This window comes from Siphateles boraxobius, unplaced genomic scaffold, assembly GCF_051911475.1.
Source record: "Siphateles boraxobius isolate OS27281-9 unplaced genomic scaffold, OSU_SipBor_1 7, whole genome shotgun sequence".
NCBI classification, from domain to species: domain Eukaryota; kingdom Metazoa; phylum Chordata; class Actinopteri; order Cypriniformes; family Leuciscidae; genus Siphateles; species Siphateles boraxobius.
This window is the reverse complement of record NW_027509197.1, coordinates 19,775,558-19,795,446: the sequence shown is the minus strand read 5'-3', so window position 1 is coordinate 19,795,446 and position 19,889 is coordinate 19,775,558. Positions and strand designations below refer to the sequence as shown.

Sequence of the window (19,889 nt, the reverse complement as noted above, 5' to 3'; positions counted from 1 at the left end):
CTGTATCTGTAATTAAAGTCTACTGCTGCATTTAGATCCGCCTACTGCCTTTGCTTCCACGCAAATTCGTAACAGGTAGCTATGATCTATTGTACGTATAAGATAATTTTTACTTTTCTTGTATCTCCCAAACTATCCTTATTCATTGTGGAAACACACAGGGTGAACCCCTTTACTGAGAGTATACTATCGGTTATTTACTCAAAATATATGTAGAATTTTAAAATGTTATCATTTGTTGATGCGACAGTTTGTCTGTAGGCTGCATGAACAGCCTTTGGGAGAGCTGATGATATTATATAGCAGGAAACATGTCCTTTGACCTCCTCCATTTTGGAGGCTTTTTTGTTAAAGACCCTTCAACTTAGTCCTTAAGCGTATAGTAATTTATATAGTAATTTATTGCCATGTGTAACCTGAAAAAAACAAGAGGTGATTAAAAAATGTCAACATGGACCTCATGGCAACGGCTGTGAGAGGACTCCATACTGAAAGAACATTGTGCACACACAGCTCTGATGTTTTCCAAGAGTATTTTGCCCAGCCTCTTCTGTATAAATAGCCAAGACAAATCATTTCTGGACAAAAAACTTTTGCACCCTCACTCCTCTTACCACCTCATCAAAAGACATGTCTAAAAGTGAGTATTGTCTATATAATTCATTTATGCTACGGTGTTTTATTTAAAAAGATTGCTTATACATAAGGAAAAGACAGTATAATTCATTAGTGTTTTAAACGTGCCTATGCTGTTTAGCTTACCCTCTAGCATGCTTTGTTGCTCTTACACATTGTTATATGTTCTAAATCAAATGTTTTTGGCGTCATATATGTTTCAGAAAAAAATTATATATATATTTCCCCCATCCAATCACAGTTTACTGTAGTTGGCCGCTGCGGGATTTCCATGAAGGACTTTAAAATAAATGTTTTGGTTTTTTATTCAGTTTTAAATCTTATTAAGATTATTTTAGTCAGACCTGGTTATATGTGCATAGGCCTATTTAATTATTTAATCTGTATTTTATTCCTCTTCAGTTACTTACTTTTTAAATTTCGGTAGGCTACTTTTTAATTCTTCTTTTACTTTGTCTTTGATTTTTAGCACTTTGCATGATAAAATTGTTTAAAATGTAAGCTATAAATATGAATGGCACAATGTAATAACCAAAATATATAAAAGTTAAGTGAAAGCTATTTATATAGCCTAGCGTTTTTCATAATACACATTCTCATAAATTAGTTGTACATTCTGACGCTGGGCACCGTCCAGCGTCTTCTTTCAGATGGTTCAATGTTTATGATATTATGCTCCCTTGAATGGAAAAGAACTGTAAACTTCATCAATGTACTGTAATGCACTGCGTTACTGCCTATAGGATGATTGCATGATTTTTTCCATTTAAAATAACATGGTCTTTCCTTTTCTCTCTCTCTAGAGACAGCAAACACTGCAGAACAATCGGGCATCCAAGTAACATGTTAGTGTGGTTTATATTTATTTTTAATGAGAAACTTTATAGTGTGCAACAGGCGTTTTGTGGAAGTAAAAACACTTCCGGTAACCAGCGACTGTGAAAAAGGGGACAGGTACTCTATTGGGTGTATAATGAACAATTGACAGATGAACTGACAGATATTTTATGTAAACAGGCAAAATCTCTTCATCTGATGGTGGCCATGTGTTTTTGCCTATCATAACTGGTTTAACTGGCTCCTCCTTTGAGATCAACATGACTTCTGCCAAATCAAATGTACCGGCAAATTGTAAGTGTAATAAAACAGTTTTGTCTATGTAATGTACTACATTAATCTTAACTAGATTAAAAAGTTTGTAGACAAACTTTAAGTTGGCTTGAGAAAGTTTGCACCAGGAAGTTTTAAGAAGTTTAAAGTACTTTATAGTTTAAATTAGTTTAAAATGTAAATTAGTGTGAAGTTTAAAGTAGTTTGAAGTTTAAATTAGTTTATAGTTTAAACTAATTTAAACATTTAAAGTTTAAACTAATTTAAAGTTAAAAGTAGTTAGAAGTTTAAATTAGTTTAAAGTTTAAAGTAGATTGAAGTTTAAATTAGTTTATAGTTTAAATTAGTTTAAAGTTTAAATTTAGTTTGAATTTTAAAGTAGTTTGAAGTTTATATTAGTTGCTAGGGTGTTCTGGGTGGTTGCTAGGGTGTTCTGGGTGGTTGCTATGGTGTTGCTAGGGTGTTTTAAGGTATTTTGGGTGGTTGCTATGGTGTTGCTAGGGTATTTTAAGGTATTTTGGGTGGTTGCTAGGGTGTTCTGGGTGGTTGCTATGGTGTTGCTAGGGTGTTCTAGGGTATTTTGGGTGGTTGCTATGGTGTTGCTAGGGTGATTTAAGGTATTTTGGGTGGTTGTTAGGGTGTTCTGGGTGGTTGCTAGGCAGTTGCTAGGGTGTTCTGGTGATTGCTAGGGTGTTGCTAGGGTGTTCTAGGGTATTTTGGGTGGTTGCTATGGTGTTGCTAGGGTGATTTAAGGTATTTTGGGTGGTTGTTAGGGTGTTCTGGGTGGTTGCTAGGCAGTTGCTAGGGTGTTCTGGGAGTTGCTAGGCAGTTGCTAGGGTGTTCTAGGGTATTTTGGGTGGTTGCTATGGTGTTGCTAGGGTGTTTTAAGGTATTTTGGGTGGTTGTTAGGGTGTTCTGGGTGGTTGCTAGGCAGTTGCTAGGGTGTTCTAGGGTATTTTGGGTGGTTGCTATGGTGTTGCTAGGGTGTTTTAAGGTATTTTGGGTGGTTGCTTGGGTGTTCTGGGTGGTTGCTATGGTGTTGTAAAGAAAGAAAGAAAGAAAGAAAGAAAGAAAGAAAGAAAGAAAGAAAGAAAGAAAGAAAGAAGAAAGATTAGTTAGAAAGAAAGAAAGAAAGAAAGAAAGAAGAAAGATTAGTTAGAAAGAAAGAAAGAAAGAAAGAAATAAGAAAGATTAGTTAGAAAGAAAGAAAGAAAGAAGAAAGATTAGTTAGAAAGAAAGAAGAAAGATTAGCTAGAAAGAAAGAAAGAAAGAAGAAAGATTAGTTAGAAAGAAAGAAAGAAAGAAAGATTAGTTAGAAAGAAAGAAAGAAAGAAAGAAGAAAGATTAGTTAGAAAGAAAGAAAGAAAGAATTAGTTAGAAAGAAAGATTAGTTAGAAAGAAAGAAAGAAGAAAGAAAGAAGAAAGATTAGTTAGAAAGAAAGAAGAAAGATTAGCTAGAAAGAAAGAAAGAAATAAGAAAGATTAGTTAGAAAGAAAGAAAGAAAGATTAGTTAGAAAGAAAGAAAGAAATAAAGAAGAAAGAAGAAAGATTAGTTAGAAAGAAAGAAAGAATTAGTTAGAAAGAAAGATTAGTTGGAAAGAAAGATTAGTTAGAAAGAAAGAAAGAAAGAAGAAAGATTAGTTAGAAAGAAAGAAAGAAAGAAAGAAAAAAGATTAGTTAGAAAGAAAGAAAGAAAAAGAAAGAAAGAAAGAAAGATGAGTTAGAAAGAAAGAAAGATGAGTTAGAAAGAAAGAAAGAAAGAAAGAAAGAAAGAAGAAAGATTAGTTAGAAAGAAAGAAAGAAAGAAGAAAGATTAGTTAGAAAGAAAGAAGAAAGATTAGCTAGAAAGAAAGAAAGAAGAAAGATTAGTTAGAAAGAAAGAAAGAAAGAATTAAATAAGAAAGATTAGTTAGAAAGAAAGAAAGAAAGAAAGAAAGAAGAAAGATTAGTTAGAAAGAAAGAAAGAAAGAATTAGTTAGAAAGAAAGATTAGTTAGAAAGAAAGAAAGAAGAAAGATTAGTTAGAAAGAAAGAAAGAAAGAAAGAAGAAAGATTAGTTAGAAAGAAAGAAAGAATTAGTTAGAAAGAAAGATTAGTTAGAAAGAAAGAAAGAAAGAAAGAAAGAAAGATTAGTTAGAAAGAAAGAAAGAAAGAAAGAAAGAAAGAAGAAAGATTAGTTAGAAAGAAAGAAATAAAGAAAGAAGAAATATTAGTTAGAAAGAAAGAAAGAAGAAATATTAGTTAGAAAGAAAGAAAGAAAGAAAGAAGAAAGATTAGTTAGAAAGAAAGAAAGAAAGAAAGAAGAAATATTAGTTAGAAAGAAAGAAAGAAAGAAGAAAGATTAGTTAGAAAGAAAGAAAGAAAGAATTAGTTAGAAAGAAAGATGAGTTAGAAAGAAAGAAAGAAAGAAAGAAAGAAGAAATATTAGTTAGAAAGAAAGAAAGAAAGAAAGAAGAAAGATTAGTTAGAAAGAAAGAAAGAAAGAATTAGTTAGAAAGAAAGATTAGTTAGAAAGAAAGAAAGAAAGAAAGAAAGAAGAAAGATTAGTTAGAAAGAAAGAAAGAAAGAAAGAAAGAAAGAAAGAAAGAAGAAAGATTAGTTAGAAAGAAAGAAAGAAGAAAGATTAGTTAGAAAGAAAGAAAGAAAGAAAGAAGAAAGATTAGTTAGAAAGAAAGAAAGAAAAAGTAAAAAAGAAAGAAAGAAAGAAAGAAAGAAGAAAGATTAGTTAGAAAGAAAGAAGAAAGATTAGTTAGAAAGAAAGAAAGAAAGAAAGATTAGTTAGAAAGAAAGAAAGAAAGAAAGAAAGAAAGAAAGAAGAAAGATTAGTTAGAAAGAAAGAAAGAAAAAGTAAAAAAGAAAGAAAGAAAGAAAGAAAGAAGAAAGATTAGTTAGAAAGAAAGAAAGAAGAAAGATTAGTTAGAAAGAAAGAAAGAAGAAAGATTAGTTAGAAAGAAAGAAAGAAGAAATATTGGTTAGAAAGAAAGAAGAAATATTAGTTAGAAAGAAAGAAAGAAAGAAAGAAGAAATATTAGTTAGAAAGAAAGAAAGAAAGAAGAAAGATTAGTTAGAAAGAAAGAAAAAGAAAGAAAGAAAGAAAGAAAGAAGAAAGATTAGTTAGAAAGAAAGAAAGAAAGAAAGAAAGAAAGAAAGAAAGAAAGAAAGAAAGAAAGAAAGAAAGAAAGAAAGAAAGAAGAAAGATTAGTTAGAAAGAAAGAAGAAAGATTAGTTAGAAAGAAAGAAGAAAGATTAGTTAGAAAGAAAGAAAGAAAGAAAGAAAGAAGAAAGATTAGTTAGAAAGAAAGAAAGAAGAAAGATTAGTTAGAAAGAAAGAAAGAAAGATTAGTTAGAAAGAAAGAAAGAAAGAAGAAAGATTAGTTAGAAAGAAAGAAAGAAAGAAGAAAGATTAGTTAGAAAGAAAGAAAGAAAAAGAAAGAAAGAAAAAGAAAGAAAGAAAGAAAGAAAGAAAGAAAGAAAGAAAGAAAGAAAGAAAGAAAGAAGAAAGATTAGTTAGAAAGAAAGAAAGAAAGAAGAAAGATTAGTTAGAAAGAAAGAAAGAAAGAAGAAAGATTAGTTAGAAAGAAAGAAAGAAAGAAGAAAGATTAGTTAGAAAGAAAGAAAGAAAGAATTAGTTAGAAAGAAAGATTAGTTAGAAAGAAAGAAAGAAAGAAAGAAAAAAAGAAAGAAGGAAAGAAAGAAAGAAGAAAGAATAGTTAGAAAGAAAGAAAGAAGAAAGATTAGTTAGAAAGAAAGAAAGAAAGAAGAAAGATTAGTTAGAAAGAAAGAAAGAAAGAAGAAAGATTAGTTAGAAAGAAAGAAAAAGAAAGAAAGAAAGAAAGAAAGAAAGAAAGAAAGAAAGAAAGAAAGAAGAAAGATTAGTTAGAAAGAAGAAAGATTAGTTAGAAAGAAAGAAGAAAGATTAGTTAGAAAGAAAGAAGAAAGATTAGTTAGAAAGAAAGAAAAAAAGAAAGAAAGAAAGAAGAAAGATTAGTTAGAAAGAAAGAAAGAAGAAAGATTAGTTAGAAAGAAAGAAAGAAAGATTAGTTAGAAAGAAAGAAAGAAAGAAAGAAGAAAGATTAGTTAGAAAGAAAGAAAGAAAGAAAGAAAGAAAGAAAGAAGAAAGATTAGTTAGAAAGAAAGAAAGAAAGAAAGAAAGAAGAAAGATTAGTTAGAAAGAAAGAAAAAGAAAGAAAGAAAAAGAAAGAAAGAAAGAAAGAAAGAAAGAAAGAATAAAGATTAGTTAGAAAGAAAGAAAGAAAGAAGAAAGATTAGTTAGAAAGAAAGAAAGAAAGAAGAAAGATTAGTTAGAAAGAAAGAAAGAAAGAAAGAAAGAAAGAAAGAAGAAAGATTAGTTAGAAAGAAAGAAAGAAGAAAGATAAGTTAGAAAGAAAGAAAGAAAGATTAGTTAGAAAGAAATAAGAAAGATTAGTTAGAAAGAAAGAAAGAAAGAAAGAAAGAAGAAAGAATAGTTAGAAAGAAAGAAAGAAAGAAAGAAAGAAGAAAGATTAGTTAGAAAGAAAGAAAGAAAGAAAGAAGAAAGATTAGTTAGAAAGAAAGAAAGAAATAAAGAAAGAAGAAATATTAGTTAGAAAGAAAGAAAGAAAGAAAGAAAGAAAGAAGAAAGATTAGTTAGAAAGAAAGAAAGAAAGAAAGAAAGAAAGAAAGAAAGAAAGAAAGAAAGAAAGAAAGAAAGAAGAAATATTAGTTAGAAAGAAAGAAAGAAAGAAGAAAGATTAGTTAGAAAGAAAGAAAGAAAGAATTAGTTAGAAAGAAAGATTAGTTAGAAACAAAGAAAGAAAGAAGAAATATTAGTTAGAAAGAAAGAAAGAAGAAAGATTAGTTAGAAAGAAAGAAAGAAAGAATTAGTTAGAAAGAAAGATTAGTTAGAAAGAAAGAAAGAAAGAAAGAAAGAAAGAAGAAAGATTAGTTAGAAAGAAAGAAAGAAGAAAGATTAGTTAGAAAGAAAGAAAGAAAGAAAGAAGAAAGATTAGTTAGAAAGAAAGAAAGAAAAAGTAAAAAAGAAAGAAAGAAAGAAAGAAAGAAAGAAAGAAAGAAGAAAGATTAGTTAGAAAGAAAGAAGAAAGATTAGTTAGAAAGAAAGAAAGAAAGAAAGATTAGTTAGAAAGAAAGAAAGAAGAAATATCAGTTAGAAAGAAAGAAAGAAAGAAAGAAAGAAAGAAATATTAGTTAGAAAGAAAGAAAGAAAGAAAGAAAGAAAGAAAGAAAGAAAGAAAGAAAGAAAGAAAGAAAGAAAGAAGAAAGATTAGTTAGAAAGAAAGAAAGAAAGAAAGAAAGAAAGAAAGAAAGAAAGAAGAAATATTAGTTAGAAAGAAAGAAAGAAAGAAGAAAGATTAGTTAGAAAGAAAGAAAGAAAGAATTAGTTAGAAAGAAAGATTAGTTAGAAAGAAAGAAAGAAAGAAGAAATATTAGTTAGAAAGAAAGAAAGAAGAAAGATTAGTTAGAAAGAAAGAAAGAAAGAATTAGTTAGAAAGAAAGATTAGTTAGAAAGAAAGAAAGAAAGAAAGAAAGAAGAAAGATTAGTTAGAAAGAAAGAAAGAAAGAAAGAAAGAAAGAAAGAAAGAAAGAAAAGAAAGATTAGTTAGAAAGAAAGAAAGAAGAAAGATTAGTTAGAAAGAAAGAAAGAAAGAAAGAAGAAAGATTAGTTAGAAAGAAAGAAAAAGTAAAAAAGAAAGAAAGAAAGAAAGAAAGAAAGAAAGAAAGAAGAAAGATTAGTTAGAAAGAAAGAAGAAAGATTAGTTAGAAAGAAAGAAAGAAGGAAAGATTAGTTAGAAAGAAAGAAAGAAGAAATATCAGTTAGAAAGAAAGAAAGAAAGAAAGAAATATTAGTTAGAAAGAAAGAAAGAAAGAAAGAAAGAAAGAAAGAAAGAAAGAAGAAAGATTAGTTAGAAAGAAAGAAAGAGAGAATTAGTTAGAAAGAAAGATTAGTTAGAAAGAAAGAAAGAAAGAAAGAAAGAAAGAAAGAAAGAAAGAAAGAAAGAAAGAAGAAAGATTAGTTAGAAAGAAAGAAAGAAATAATTAGTTAGAAAGATTAGTAAGAAAGAAAGAAAGAAAGAAAGAAAGAAAGAAGAAAGATTAGTTAGAAAGAAAGAAAGAAAGAAAGAAAGAAAGAAAGAAAGAAAGAAAGAAAGAAAGAAAGAAAGAAGAAAGATTAGTTAGAAAGAAAGAAAGAAAGAAAGATTAGTTAGAAAGAAAGAAAGAAGAAATATTAGTTAGAAAGAAAGAAGAAATATTAGTTAGAAAGAAAGAAAGAAAGAAAGAAAGAAAGAAAGAAAGAAAGAAAGAAGAAATATTAGTTAGAAAGAAAGAAAGAAAGAAAGAAAGAAAGAAAGAAAGAAGAAATATTAGTTAGAAAGAAAGAAAGAAAGAAAGAAGAAAGATTAGTTAGAAAGAAAGAAAGAAAGAATTAGTTAGAAAGAAAGATTAGTTAGAAAGAAAGAAAGAAAGAAAGAAAGAAAGAAAGAAAGAAAGAAAGAAAGAAAGAAAGAAAGAAAGAAGAAAGAATAGTTAGAAAGAAAGAAAGAAGAAAGATTAGTTAGAAAGAAAGAAAGAAAGAAAGAAGAAAGATTAGTTAGAAAGAAAGAAAGAAAAAGAAAGAAAGAAAGAAAGAAAGAAGAAAGATTAGTTAGAAAGAAAGAAAGAAAGAAAGAAAGAAAGAAAGAAAGAAGAAAGATTAGTTAGAAAGAAAGAAGAAAGATTAGTTAGAAAGAAAGAAGAAAGATTAGTTAGAAAGAAAGAAAGAAAGAAAGAAAGAAAGAAAGAAAGAAGAAAGATTAGTTAGAAAGAAAGAAAGAAGAAAGATTAGTTAGAAAGAAAGAAAGAAAGATTAGTTAGAAAGAAAGAAAGAAAGAAAGAAGAAAGATTAGTTAGAAAGAAAGAAAGAAAGAAGAAAGATTAGTTAGAAAGAAAGAAAGAAAAAGAAAGAAAGAAAAAGAAAGAAAGAAAGAAAGGAAGAAAGAAAGAAAGAAAGAAAGAAAGAAAGAAAGAAAGAAAGAAAGAAGAAAGATTAGTTAGAAAGAAAGAAAGAAAGAAAGAAAGAAGAAAGATTAGTTAGAAAGAAAGAAAGAAAGAAGAAAGATTAGTTAGAAAGAAAGAAAGAAAGAATTAGTTAGAAAGAAAGATTAGTTAGAAAGAAAGAAAGAAAGAAAGAAAGAAAGAAAGAAAGAAAGAAAGAAGAAAGAATAGTTAGAAAGAAAGAAAGAAGAAAGATTAGTTAGAAAGAAAGAAAGAAGAAAGATTAGTTAGAAAGAAAGAAAGAAAAAGAAAGAAAGATTAGTTAGAAAGAAAGAAAGAAAGATTAGTTAGAAAGAAAGAAAGAAAGAAAGAAGAAAGATTAGTTAGAAAGAAAGAAAGAAAGAAGAAAGATTAGTTAGAAAGAAAGAAAGAAAAAGAAAGAGAGAAAAAGAAAGAAAGAAAGAAAGGAAGAAAGAAAGAAAGAAAGAAAGAAAGAAAGAAAGAAAGAAAGAAAGAAAGAAAGAAAGAAAGAAAGAAAGAAAGAAAGAAGAAAGATTAGTTAGAAAGAAAGAAAGAAAGAAAGAAAGAAGAAAGATTAGTTAGAAAGAAAGAAAGAAAGAAGAAAGAAAGAAGAAAGATTAGTTAGAAAGAAAGAAAGAAATAATTAGTTAGAAAGATTAGTTAGAAAGAAAGAAAGAAAGAAAGAAAGAAAGAAAGAAGAAAGATTAGTTAGAAAGAAAGAAAGAAAGAAAGAAAGAAAGAAGAAAGATTAGTTAGAAAGAAAGAAAGAAAGAAAGAAAGAAAGAAAGAAAGAAAGAAAGAAAGAAGAAAGATTAGTTAGAAAGAAAGAAAGATTAGTTAGAAAGAAAGAAAGAAGAAATATTAGTTAGAAAGAAAGAAGAAATATTAGTTAGAAAGAAAGAAAGAAAGAAAGAAAGAAAGAAAGAAAGAAAGAAAGAAAGAAAGAAGAAATATTAGTTAGAAAGAAAGAAAGAAAGAAAGAAAGAAAGAAGAAATATTAGCTAGAAAGAAAGAAAGAAAGAAAGAAAGAAAAAGAAAGAAAGAAAGAAAGATTAGTTAGAAAGAAAGAAATATTAGTTAGAAAGAAAGAAAGAAGAAATATTAGTTAGAAAGAAAGAAGACATATTAGTTAGAAAGAAAGAAAGAAAGAAAGAAGAAATATTAGTTAGAAAGAAAGAAAGAAAGAAAGAAAGAAAGAAAGAAAGAAAGAAAGAAGAAATATTAGTTAGAAAGAAAGAAAGAAAGAAAGAAAGAAAGAAAGAAAGAAAGAAAAAGAAAGAATGAAAGAAAGAAAGAAAGAAAGAAAGAAAGAAGAAAGATTAGTTAGAAAGAAAGAAAGAAAGAATTAGTTAGAAAGAAAGATTAGTTAGAAAGAAAGAAAGAAAGAAAGAAAGAAAGAAAGAAAGAAGAAAGAATAGTTAGAAAGAAAGAAAGAAGAAAGATTAGTTAGAAAGAAAGAAAGAAAGAAGAAAGATTAGTTAGAAGAAAGAAAGAAAAAGAAAGAAAGAAAGAAAGAAGAAAGATTAGTTAGAAAGAAAGAAAGAAAGAAAGAAAGAAAGAAGAAAGATTAGTTAGAAAGAAAGAAAGAAAGAAAGAAAGAAGAAAGATTAGTTAGAAAGAAAGAAGAAAGATTAGTTAGAAAGAAAGAAGAAAGATTAGTTAGAAAGAAAGAAAGAAAGAAAGAAGATTAGTTAGAAAGAAAGAAAGAAGAAAGATTAGTTAGAAAGAAAGAAAGAAAGATTAGTTAGAAAGAAAGAAAGAAAGAAGAAAGATTAGTTAGAAAGAAAGAAAGAAAGAAGAAAGATTAGTTAGAAAGAAAGAAAGAAAAAGAAAGAAAGAAAAAGAAAGAAAGAAAGAAAGGAAGAAAGAAAGAAAGAAAGAAAGAAAGAAGAAAGATTAGTTAGAAAGAAAGAAAGAAGAAAGATTAGTTAGAAAGAAAGAAAGAAAGAATTAGTTAGAAAGAAAGATTAGTTAGAAAGAAAGAAAGAAAGAAAGAAAGAAAGAAAGAAAGAAAGAAGAAAGAATAGTTAGAAAGAAAGAAAGAAGAAAGATTAGTTAGAAAGAAAGAAAGAAAGAAGAAAGATTAGTTAGAAAGAAAGAAAGAAAAAGAAAGAAAGAAAGAAAGAAAGAAGAAAGATTAGTTAGAAAGAAAGAAAGAAAGAAAGAAAGAAAGAAGAAAGATTAGTTAGAAAGAAAGAAGAAAGATTAGTTAGAAAGAAAGAAGAAAGATTAGTTAGAAAGAAAGAAAGAAAGAAAGAAAGAAAGAAAGAAAGAAAGAAAGAAGAAAGATTAGTTAGAAAGAAAGAAAGAAGAAAGATTAGTTAGAAAGAAAGAAAGAAAGATTAGTTAGAAAGAAAGAAAGAAAGAAGAAAGATTAGTTAGAAAGAAAGAAAGAAAGAAAGAAAGAAGAAAGATTAGTTAGAAAGAAAGAAAGAAAGAAAGAAAGAAGAAAGATTAGTTAGAAAGAAAGAAAAAGAAAGAAAGAAAAAGAAAGAAAGAAAGAAAGAAAGAAAGAAAGAAAGAAAGAAGAAAGATTAGTTAGAAAGAAAGAAAGAAAGAAGAAAGATTAGTTAGAAAGAAAGAAAGAAAGAAGAAAGATTAGTTAGAAAGAAAGAAAGAAAGAAAGAAAGAAAGAAAGAAAGAAAGAAAGAAAGAAAGAAGAAAGATTAGTTAGAAAGAAAGAAAGAAGAAAGATTAGTTAGAAAGAAAGAAAGAAAGATTAGTTAGAAAGAAAGAAGAAAGATTAGTTAGAAAGAAAGAAAGAAAGAAAGAAAGAAAGAAGAAAGAATAGTTAGAAAGAAAGAAAGAAAGAAAGAAAGAAAGAAGAAAGATTAGTTAGAAAGAAAGAAAGAAAGAAAGAAGAAAGATTAGTTAGAAAGAAAGAAGAAAGATTAGTTAGAAAGAAAGAAGAAAGATTAGTTAGAAAGAAAGAAAGAAAGAAAGAAAGAAAGAAGATTAGTTAGAAAGAAAGAAAGAAGAAAGATTAGTTAGAAAGAAAGAAAGAAAGATTAGTTAGAAAGAAAGAAAGAAAGAAGAAAGATTAGTTAGAAAGAAAGAAAGAAAGAAGAAAGATTAGTTAGAAAGAAAGAAAGAAAAAGAAAGAAAGAAAGAAAGGAAGAAAGAAAGAAAGAAAGAAAGAAAGAAAGAAGAAAGATTAGTTAGAAAGAAAGAAAGAAGAAAGATTAGTTAGAAAGAAAGAAAGAAAGAATTAGTTAGAAAGAAAGATTAGTTAGAAAGAAAGAAAGAAAGAAAGAAAGAAAGAAAGAAGAAAGAATAGTTAGAAAGAAAGAAAGAAGAAAGATTAGTTAGAAAGAAAGAAAGAAAGAAGAAAGATTAGTTAGAAAGAAAGAAAGAAAAAGAAAGAAAGAAAGAAAGAAAGAAAGAAAGAAAGAAAGAAGAAAGATTAGTTAGAAAGAAAGAAAGAAAGAAAGAAAGAAAGAAAGAAGAAAGATTAGTTAGAAAGAAAGAAGAAAGATTAGTTAGAAAGAAAGAAGAAAGATTAGTTAGAAAGAAAGAAAGAAAGAAAGAAAGAAAGAAAGAAAGAAGAAAGATTAGTTAGAAAGAAAGAAAGAAGAAAGATTAGTCAGAAAGAAAGAAAGAAAGATTAGTTAGAAAGAAAGAAAGAAAGAAGAAAGATTAGTTAGAAAGAAAGAAAGAAAGAAAGAAGAAAGATTAGTTAGAAATAAAGAAGAAAGATTAGTTAGAAAGAAAGAAGAAAGATTAGTTAGAAAGAAAGAAAGAAAGAAAGAAAGAAAGATTAGTTAGAAAGAAAGAAAGAAAGATTAGTTAGAAAGAAAGAAAGAAAGAAGAAAGATTAGTTAGAAAGAAAGAAAGAACGAAGAAAGATTAGTTAGAAAGAAAGAAAGAAAAAGAAAGAAAGAAAGAAAGAAAGAAAGAAGAAAGATTAGTTAGAAAGAAAGAAAGAAAGAAGAAAGATTAGTTAGAAAGAAAGAAAGAAAGAAAGAAGAAAGATTAGTTAGAAAGAAAGAAAGATTAGTTAGAAAGAAAGAAAGATTAGTTAGAAAGAAAGAAGAAAGATTAGTTAGAAAGAAGAAATATTAGTTAGAAAGAAAGAAAGAAGAAATATTAGTTAGAAAGAAAGAAAGAAAGAAAGAAAGAAAGAAAGAAAGAAAGAAAGAAAGAAAGAAAGAAAGAAAGAAAAAAGAAAGATTAGTTAGAAAGAAAGAAAGAAAGAAGAAAGATTAGTTAGAAAGAAAGAAAGAAAGAAGAAAGATTAGTAAGAAAGAAAGAAAGAAAGAAAGAAAGAAAGAAAGAAAGAAAGAAGAAAGATTAGTTAGAAAGAAAGAAAGAAAGAAAGAAAGAAAGAAAGAAAGAAAGAAAGAAAGAAAGAAAGAAGAAAGATTAGTTAGAAAGAAAGAAGAAAGATTAGTTAGAAAGAAAGAAGAAAGATTAGTTAGAAAGAAAGAAAGAAAGAAAGAAAGAAAGAAAGAAAGATTAGTTAGAAAGAAAGAAAAAGAAAGAAAGAAAAAGAAAGAAAGAAAAAGAAAGAAAGAAAGAAAGAAAGAAAGAAAGAAAGAAGAAAGATTAGTTAGAAAGAAAGAAGAAAGATTAGTTAGAAAGAAAGAAAGAAAGAAAGAAAGAAAGAGAGAAAGAAGAAAGATTAGTTAGAAAGAAAGAAAAAGAAAGAAAGAAAGAAAGAAAGAAAGAAAGAAAGAAAGAAAGAAAGAAAGAAAGAAAGAAAGAAAGATTAGTTAGAAAGAAAGAAAGAAAGAAGAAAGATTAGTTAAAAAGAAAGAAAGAAAGAAGAAAGATTAGTTAGAAAGAAAGAAAGAAAGAAAGAAAGAAAGAAGAAAGATTAGTTAGAAAGAAAGAAAGAAGAAAGATTAGTTAGAAAGAAAGAAAGAAAGATTAGTTAGAAAGAAAGAAGAAAGATTAGTTAGAAAGAAAGAAAGAAAGAAAGAAAGAATAGTTAGAAAAAGAAAGAAAGAAAGAAAGAAAGAAGAAAGATTAGTTAGAAAGAAAGAAAGAAAGAAGAAAGATTAGTTAGAAAGAAAGAAAGAAAAAGAAAGAAAGAAAGAAAGAAAGAAAGAAAGAAAGAAAGAAAGAAGAAAGATTAGTTAGAAAGAAAGAAAGAAAGAAAGAAAGAAAGAAAGAAAGAAAAAAGAAAGATTAGTTAGAAAGAAAGAAAGAAAGAAGAAAGATTAGTTAGAAAGAAAGAAAGAAAGAAAGAAAGAAAGAAGAAAGATTAGTAAGAAAGAAAGAAAGAAAGAAAGAAAGAAAGAAGAAAGATTAGTTAGAAAGAAAGAAAGAAAGAAAGAAAGAAAGAAAGAAAGAAAGAAAGAAAGAAAGAAAGAAAGAAAGAAAGAAGAAAGATTAGTTAGAAATAAAGAAGAAAGATTAGTTAGAAAGAAAGAAGAAAGATTAGTTAGAAAGAAAGAAGAAATATTAGTTAGAAAGAAAGAAAGAAAGAAAGAAAGAAAGAAAGAAAGAAAGAAAGAAAGAAAGAAAGAAAGAAAAAAGAAAGATTAGTTAGAAAGAAAGAAAGAAAGAAGAAAGATTAGTTAGAAAGAAAGAAAGAAAGAAGAAAGATTAGTAAGAAAGAAAGAAAGAAAGAAAGAAAGAAAGAAAGAAAGAAAGAAAGAAGAAAGATTAGTTAGAAAGAAAGAAAGAAAGAAAGAAAGAAAGAAAGAAAGAAAGAAAGAAAGAAAGAAGAAAGATTAGTTAGAAAGAAAGAAGAAAGATTAGTTAGAAAGAAAGAAGAAAGATTAGTTAGAAAGAAAGAAAGAAAGAAAGAAAGAAAGAAAGATTAGTTAGAAAGAAAGAAAAAGAAAGAAAGAAAAAGAAAGAAAGAAAAAGAAAGAAAGAAAGAAAGAAAGAAAGAAAGAAAGAAAGAAGAAAGATTAGTTAGAAAGAAAGAAGAAAGATTAGTTAGAAAGAAAGAAAGAAAGAAAGAAAGAGAGAAAGAAGAAAGATTAGTTAGAAAGAAAGAAAAAGAAAGAAAGAAAGAAAGAAAGAAAGAAAGAAAGAAAGAAAGAAAGAAAGAAAGAAAGAAAGAAAGAAAGATTAGTTAGAAAGAAAGAAAGAAAGAAGAAAGATTAGTTAAAAAGAAAGAAAGAAAGAAGAAAGATTAGTTAGAAAGAAAGAAAGAAAGAAAGAAAGAAGAAAGATTAGTTAGAAAGAAAGAAAGAAGAAAGATTAGTTAGAAAGAAAGAAAGAAAGATTAGTTAGAAAGAAAGAAGAAAGATTAGTTAGAAAGAAAGAAAGAAAGAAAGAATAGTTAGAAAAAGAAAAAGAAAGAAAGAAAGAAGAAAGATTAGTTAGAAAGAAAGAAAGAAAGAAGAAAGATTAGTTAGAAAGAAAGAAAGAAAAAGAAAGAAAGAAAGAAAGAAAGAAAGAAAGAAAGAAAGAAAGAAGAAAGATTAGTTAGAAAGAAAGAAAGAAAGAAAGAAAGAAAGAAAGAAAGAAAGAAAGAAAGAAAGAAAGAAAAAAGAAAGATTAGTTAGAAAGAAAGAAAGAAAGAAGAAAGATTAGTTAGAAAGAAAGAAAGAAAGAAAGAAAGAAGAAAGATTAGTAAGAAAGAAAGAAAGAAAGAAAGAAAGAAAGAAGAAAGATTAGTTAGAAAGAAAGAAAGAAAGAAAGAAAGAAAGAAAGAAAGAAAGAAAGAAAGAAAGAAGAAAGATTAGTTAGAAATAAAGAAGAAAGATTAGTTAGAAAGAAAGACGAAAGATTAGTTAGAAAGAAAGAAAGAAAGAAAGAAAGAAAGAAAGAAAGAAAGAAAGAAAGAAAGAAAGAAAGAAAGAAAGAAAGAAAGAAAGAAAGAAAGATTAGTTAGAAAGAAAGAAAGAAAGATTAGTTAGAAAGAAAGAAAGAAAGAAGAAAGATTAGTTAGAAAGAAAGAAAGAAAGAAAGAAGAAAGATTAGTTAGAAAGAAAGAAAGAAAAAGAAAGAAAGAAAGAAAGAAAGAAAGAAAAAGATTAGTTAGAAAGAAAGAAAGAAAGAAGAAAGATTAGTTAGAAAGAAAGAAAGAAAGAAAGAAGAAAGATTAGTTAGAAAGAAAGAAAGATTAGTTAGAAAGAAAGAAAGATTAGTTAGAAAGAAAGAAGAAAGATTAGTTAGAAAGAAGAAATATTAGTTAGAAAGAAAGAAAGAAGAAATATTAGTTAGAAAGAAAGAAAGAAAGAAAGAAAGAAAGAAAGAAAGAAAGAAAGAAAGAAAGAAAGAAAAAAGAAAGATTAGTTAGAAAGAAAGAAAGAAAGAAGAAAGATTAGTTAGAAAGAAAGAAAGAAAGAAGAAAGATTAGTAAGAAAGAAAGAAAGAAAGAAAGAAAGAAAGAAAGAAAGAAAGAAAGAAAGAAAGAAAGAAAGAAAGAAAGAAGAAAGATTAGTTAGAAAGAAAGAAAGAAAGAAAGAAAGAAAGAAAGAAAGAAAGAAAGAAAGAAAGAAAGAAAGAAAGAAGAAAGATTAGTTAGAAAGAAAGAAGAAAGATTAGTTAGAAAGAAAGAAGAAATATTAGTTAGAAAGAAAGAAAGAAAGAAAGAAAGAAAGATTAGTTAGAAAGAAAGATTAGTTAGAAAGAAAGAAAGAAAGAAAGAAAGAAAGAAAGAAAGAAAGAAGAAAGATTAGTTAGAAAGAAAGAAAGAAGAAAGATTAGTTAGAAAGAAAGAAAGAAAGAAAGAAAGAAAGAAAGATTAGTTAGAAAGAAAGAAAGATTAGTTAGAAAGAAAGAAGAAAGATTAGTTAGAAAGAAGAAATATTAGTTAGAAAGAAAGAAAGAAGAAATATTAGTTAGAAAGAAAGAAAGAAAGAAAGAAAGAAAGAAAGAAAGAAAGAAAGAAAGAAAAAAGAAAGATTAGTTAGAAAGAAAGAAAGAAAGAAGAAATATTAGTTAGAAAGAAAGAAAGAAGAAATATTAGTTAGAAAGAAAGAAAGAAAGAAAGAAAGAAAGAAAGAAAGAAAGAAAGAAAGAAAGAAAGAAAGAAAGAAGAAAGATTAGTTAGAAAGAAAGAAAGAAAGAAGAAAGATTAGTTAGAAAGAAAGAAAGATAGATTAGTTAGTAAGAAAAAAAAGAAAAAAGAAATATTAGTTAGAAAGAAAGAAAGACAGAAAGAAAGAAGAAAGATTAGTTAGAAAGAAAGAAGAAAGATTAGTTAGAAAGAAAGAAAGAAAGAAGAAAGATTAGTTAGAAAGAAAGAAAGAAATAAAGAAAGAAAGAAGAAAGATTAGTTAGAAAGAAAGAAAGAAAGATAGATTAGTTAGTAAGAAAGAAAGATAGATTAGATAGATAGATAGATAGATAGATAGATAGATAGATAGATAGATGGATAGATGGATAGATGGATAGATAGATAGATAGATAGATAGATAGATAGATAGATAGATAGAAAGAGATAGATAGATGGATAGATAGATAGATAGATAGATAGATAGATAGATAGATAGATAGATAGATAGATAGATAGATAGATAGATAGATAAGTTCATTAGTACATATAGAATGGTAGTTTAATTGAGTCTTGGGCTTCAGGGAGTTTAGATTTGAGTTTTTGTTTTGTACACTGCTGGGCCACCGTAGCCTTGGCTCAATTTAAACTGTTGCAATGAAAGTCAATGGGATTTTTATGATTTTTAATATTAATTTTTAAGAAATCTGAAAGTCAAATCAGTCTGAAAAGATATAGCACACTAAGTCAGAACAGTCTGAAGGTCTGACCCGAGTTTGGAGTTTGTAGAGTTAAAGCTCTAGGAGGAGTAGCAGTCAGAAAATTTTGGTTAAGAAAAAGAAGAAGAAAAAGAATAATAATAAGTTTAAATAGGATTTCAGTAAGTTGGCTTTCACAAGCCAACTTAATAATAAGTTTAAATAGGATTTCAGTAAGTTGGCTTTCACAAGCCAACTTAATAATAATAAGTTTAAATAGGATTTCAGTAAGTTGGCTTTCACAAGCCAACTTAATAATAAGTTTAAATAGGATTTCAGTAAGTTGGCTTTCACAAGCCAACTTAATTAAGCAGTCCGGGGTAACTATTTGGGACCAATTGGAAATTTACATTCTGATCTAACAGCGTCATGTACAAATTTTTCATGCTCCTGGATTATTTTACTATACTACATTACTATAGCCTTTTATTTACTGCTGATTTTATCAAAGCCACGAATTAACTCAATTCATGGTTCCAATAATAAAATAAATGAACAATTGACAGATGAACTGACAGATATTTTATGCAAACAGGCAAAATCTCTGCATCTGATGGTGGCCATGTGTTTTCGCCTATCATAACTGGTTCAAGCTCCTTCGAGATTAGCACGACTTCTGCCGAATCAAATGTACCGGCAAATTGTGAGTGTGATACATGAGAAACTATTAAAACAGTTTTTCGCCTATGTAATGTATAAAATTAATCTTAATTAAGCAGTCGGAGTTAACTATTTGGGACCAATTTTAAGGAAAGTTACATTCTGATCTAACAGCGTCATGTACAAATTTGAAACATTTTTGGTACTATTGAATCAAGTTTTGTAGAATAAGCCATGATGAATTTATCTTATCTGGTGTCATGCTCCTGGATTATTCAGAATTATAACTATAGCCTTTTATTTTACGGCACTTATTTATTTTACTACAGATTTTATCAAAGCCAAATACTGTCCAAAAGGGGCGACTGGGAAAGAAGAGAAACAGGTCAATACAAGGTTAGATTCAATCTTTATATTCTTTCCCATTTTGCCTTAATTTTCCTTTTCCTGTTTTAATTTTTCAATTTTTATATTCTCAGATCATCAAGGGTTTTCTGAAAGCAAACAACAGTCAGTTGGTTGAAAAAATGAAGAACATTGACACGTTGAATGCGAAGAATTCCCAAGCTATCTGCCTGGAATCCCTGATTGGTCTGGTTGACGGGTATGTGCTGTCGCACGACAGTACCAGATACATCCTGGCTCACACTGAAAACATAGTGAGGAATAAAAAGTCTCTCACATTGCACAACAAATCACTTGTTAAAAAGTTTAAGGTGGTGTATAATAAACGCAGGCTTTTGCCAGATTTCACCACACTTCCTTATGGCTACTGACCAGATGATGCACAGGGGGTCGTTGGATGTTTCCGATTTTGATTTCAGACTTCAACATCCATTTTGTTGTTATAAGTGGACCGTCCAATTCTGGAAAGTCTTATTTTGTAAAACTTTTGTTGGAAAAAGGTTTGAATATAATCTCCAAGAAAATTGAAAACATTGTTTGGCTGTATGATTTCTGGCAACCTTTGTACGATGATGTACTGAAATTTTATAACATTAAATTTGTACAAGGAATACCCGAGAGTCTGAATGATGATGATTTACTACCCGTTCATAAAGCAAATCTCATCGTGGATGATTTGATGCAGCAAGTTAGCGCCAACCTGGAACTGCAGAGGGTCTTTACACAATATTGTCACCATCGTAATCTCAGCGCTATTTACATAGTGCAAAATTTATTTGCACAGGGTAAGTCCAGCCGAACCATCAGCTTAAACGCCAATTACATGATTCTGTTTAAAAATCCTTGGGACCTCAATCAAGTAGCGCTGCTAGGACGTCAAATGTACCCGGGGAACACAAAATACTTTATGGAGTGTTATCAGGATGCGGTCAACCAACCTTTCGGCTACCTAATGATAGACTATAAAGCAAAAACCCCGGAGCAGTACCATCTCAGAACAGGATTGCTTTCCAACCGTCAAGTGGTTTATATTCCCCAAAAAAGAAGAACAACGCTATAAAAATAATCGTCATGTCCGCAAGACTTTGTAAACATCTGCCAGTGTTGAAACTGCTACATAAAGCATCTCCTAAACAACGGCGCCTTATTTTACAATCGGCGTCCGACAAATTCATTTTATCGTTGTGTGAATTGACGCTTAACTTCCACTACGGTACGATCCCGGTCACTCGACAACAGAACCAAAAACTGAAAAGGAGAAAAACGGAAATCAAATTTGTGGCCAATAAAAAAATTGGTCTAGCGGCCAAGAAACGAGTCTTCAACCAGAAGGATGGGTTTCTTCTACCCCTCCTAAATATAGCTCTGCCATTTCTGTCAAACTTGATAGCCAACCGTTAGGATGGAGTATGCCGAGAAGATGTATTTAGTCCCGCACCATCAACTGGAAAAAATCAAGAGTGAAAATGTGTGTGGAAAACGATTTGGAT

At 27.6% G+C, this 19,889-nt stretch overlaps 1 protein-coding gene across 1 annotated transcript; it reads left to right on the top strand.

Moving 5' to 3' along the window:
• The first annotated feature begins 604 nt into the window (after nucleotides 1-604).
• Nucleotides 605-18,501, top strand: LOC143723703 (uncharacterized). Its single transcript, XM_077216428.1, has 6 exons — nucleotides 605-640; nucleotides 1,440-1,481; nucleotides 1,654-1,767; nucleotides 17,930-18,037; nucleotides 18,324-18,390; nucleotides 18,474-18,501. The coding sequence occupies exons 1-6, from the start codon at nucleotides 631-633 to the stop codon at nucleotides 18,490-18,492; spliced, it is 360 nt and encodes a 119-aa protein (XP_077072543.1). The 5' UTR covers nucleotides 605-630; the 3' UTR covers nucleotides 18,493-18,501.
• Nucleotides 18,502-19,889: the final 1,388 nt, after the last annotated feature.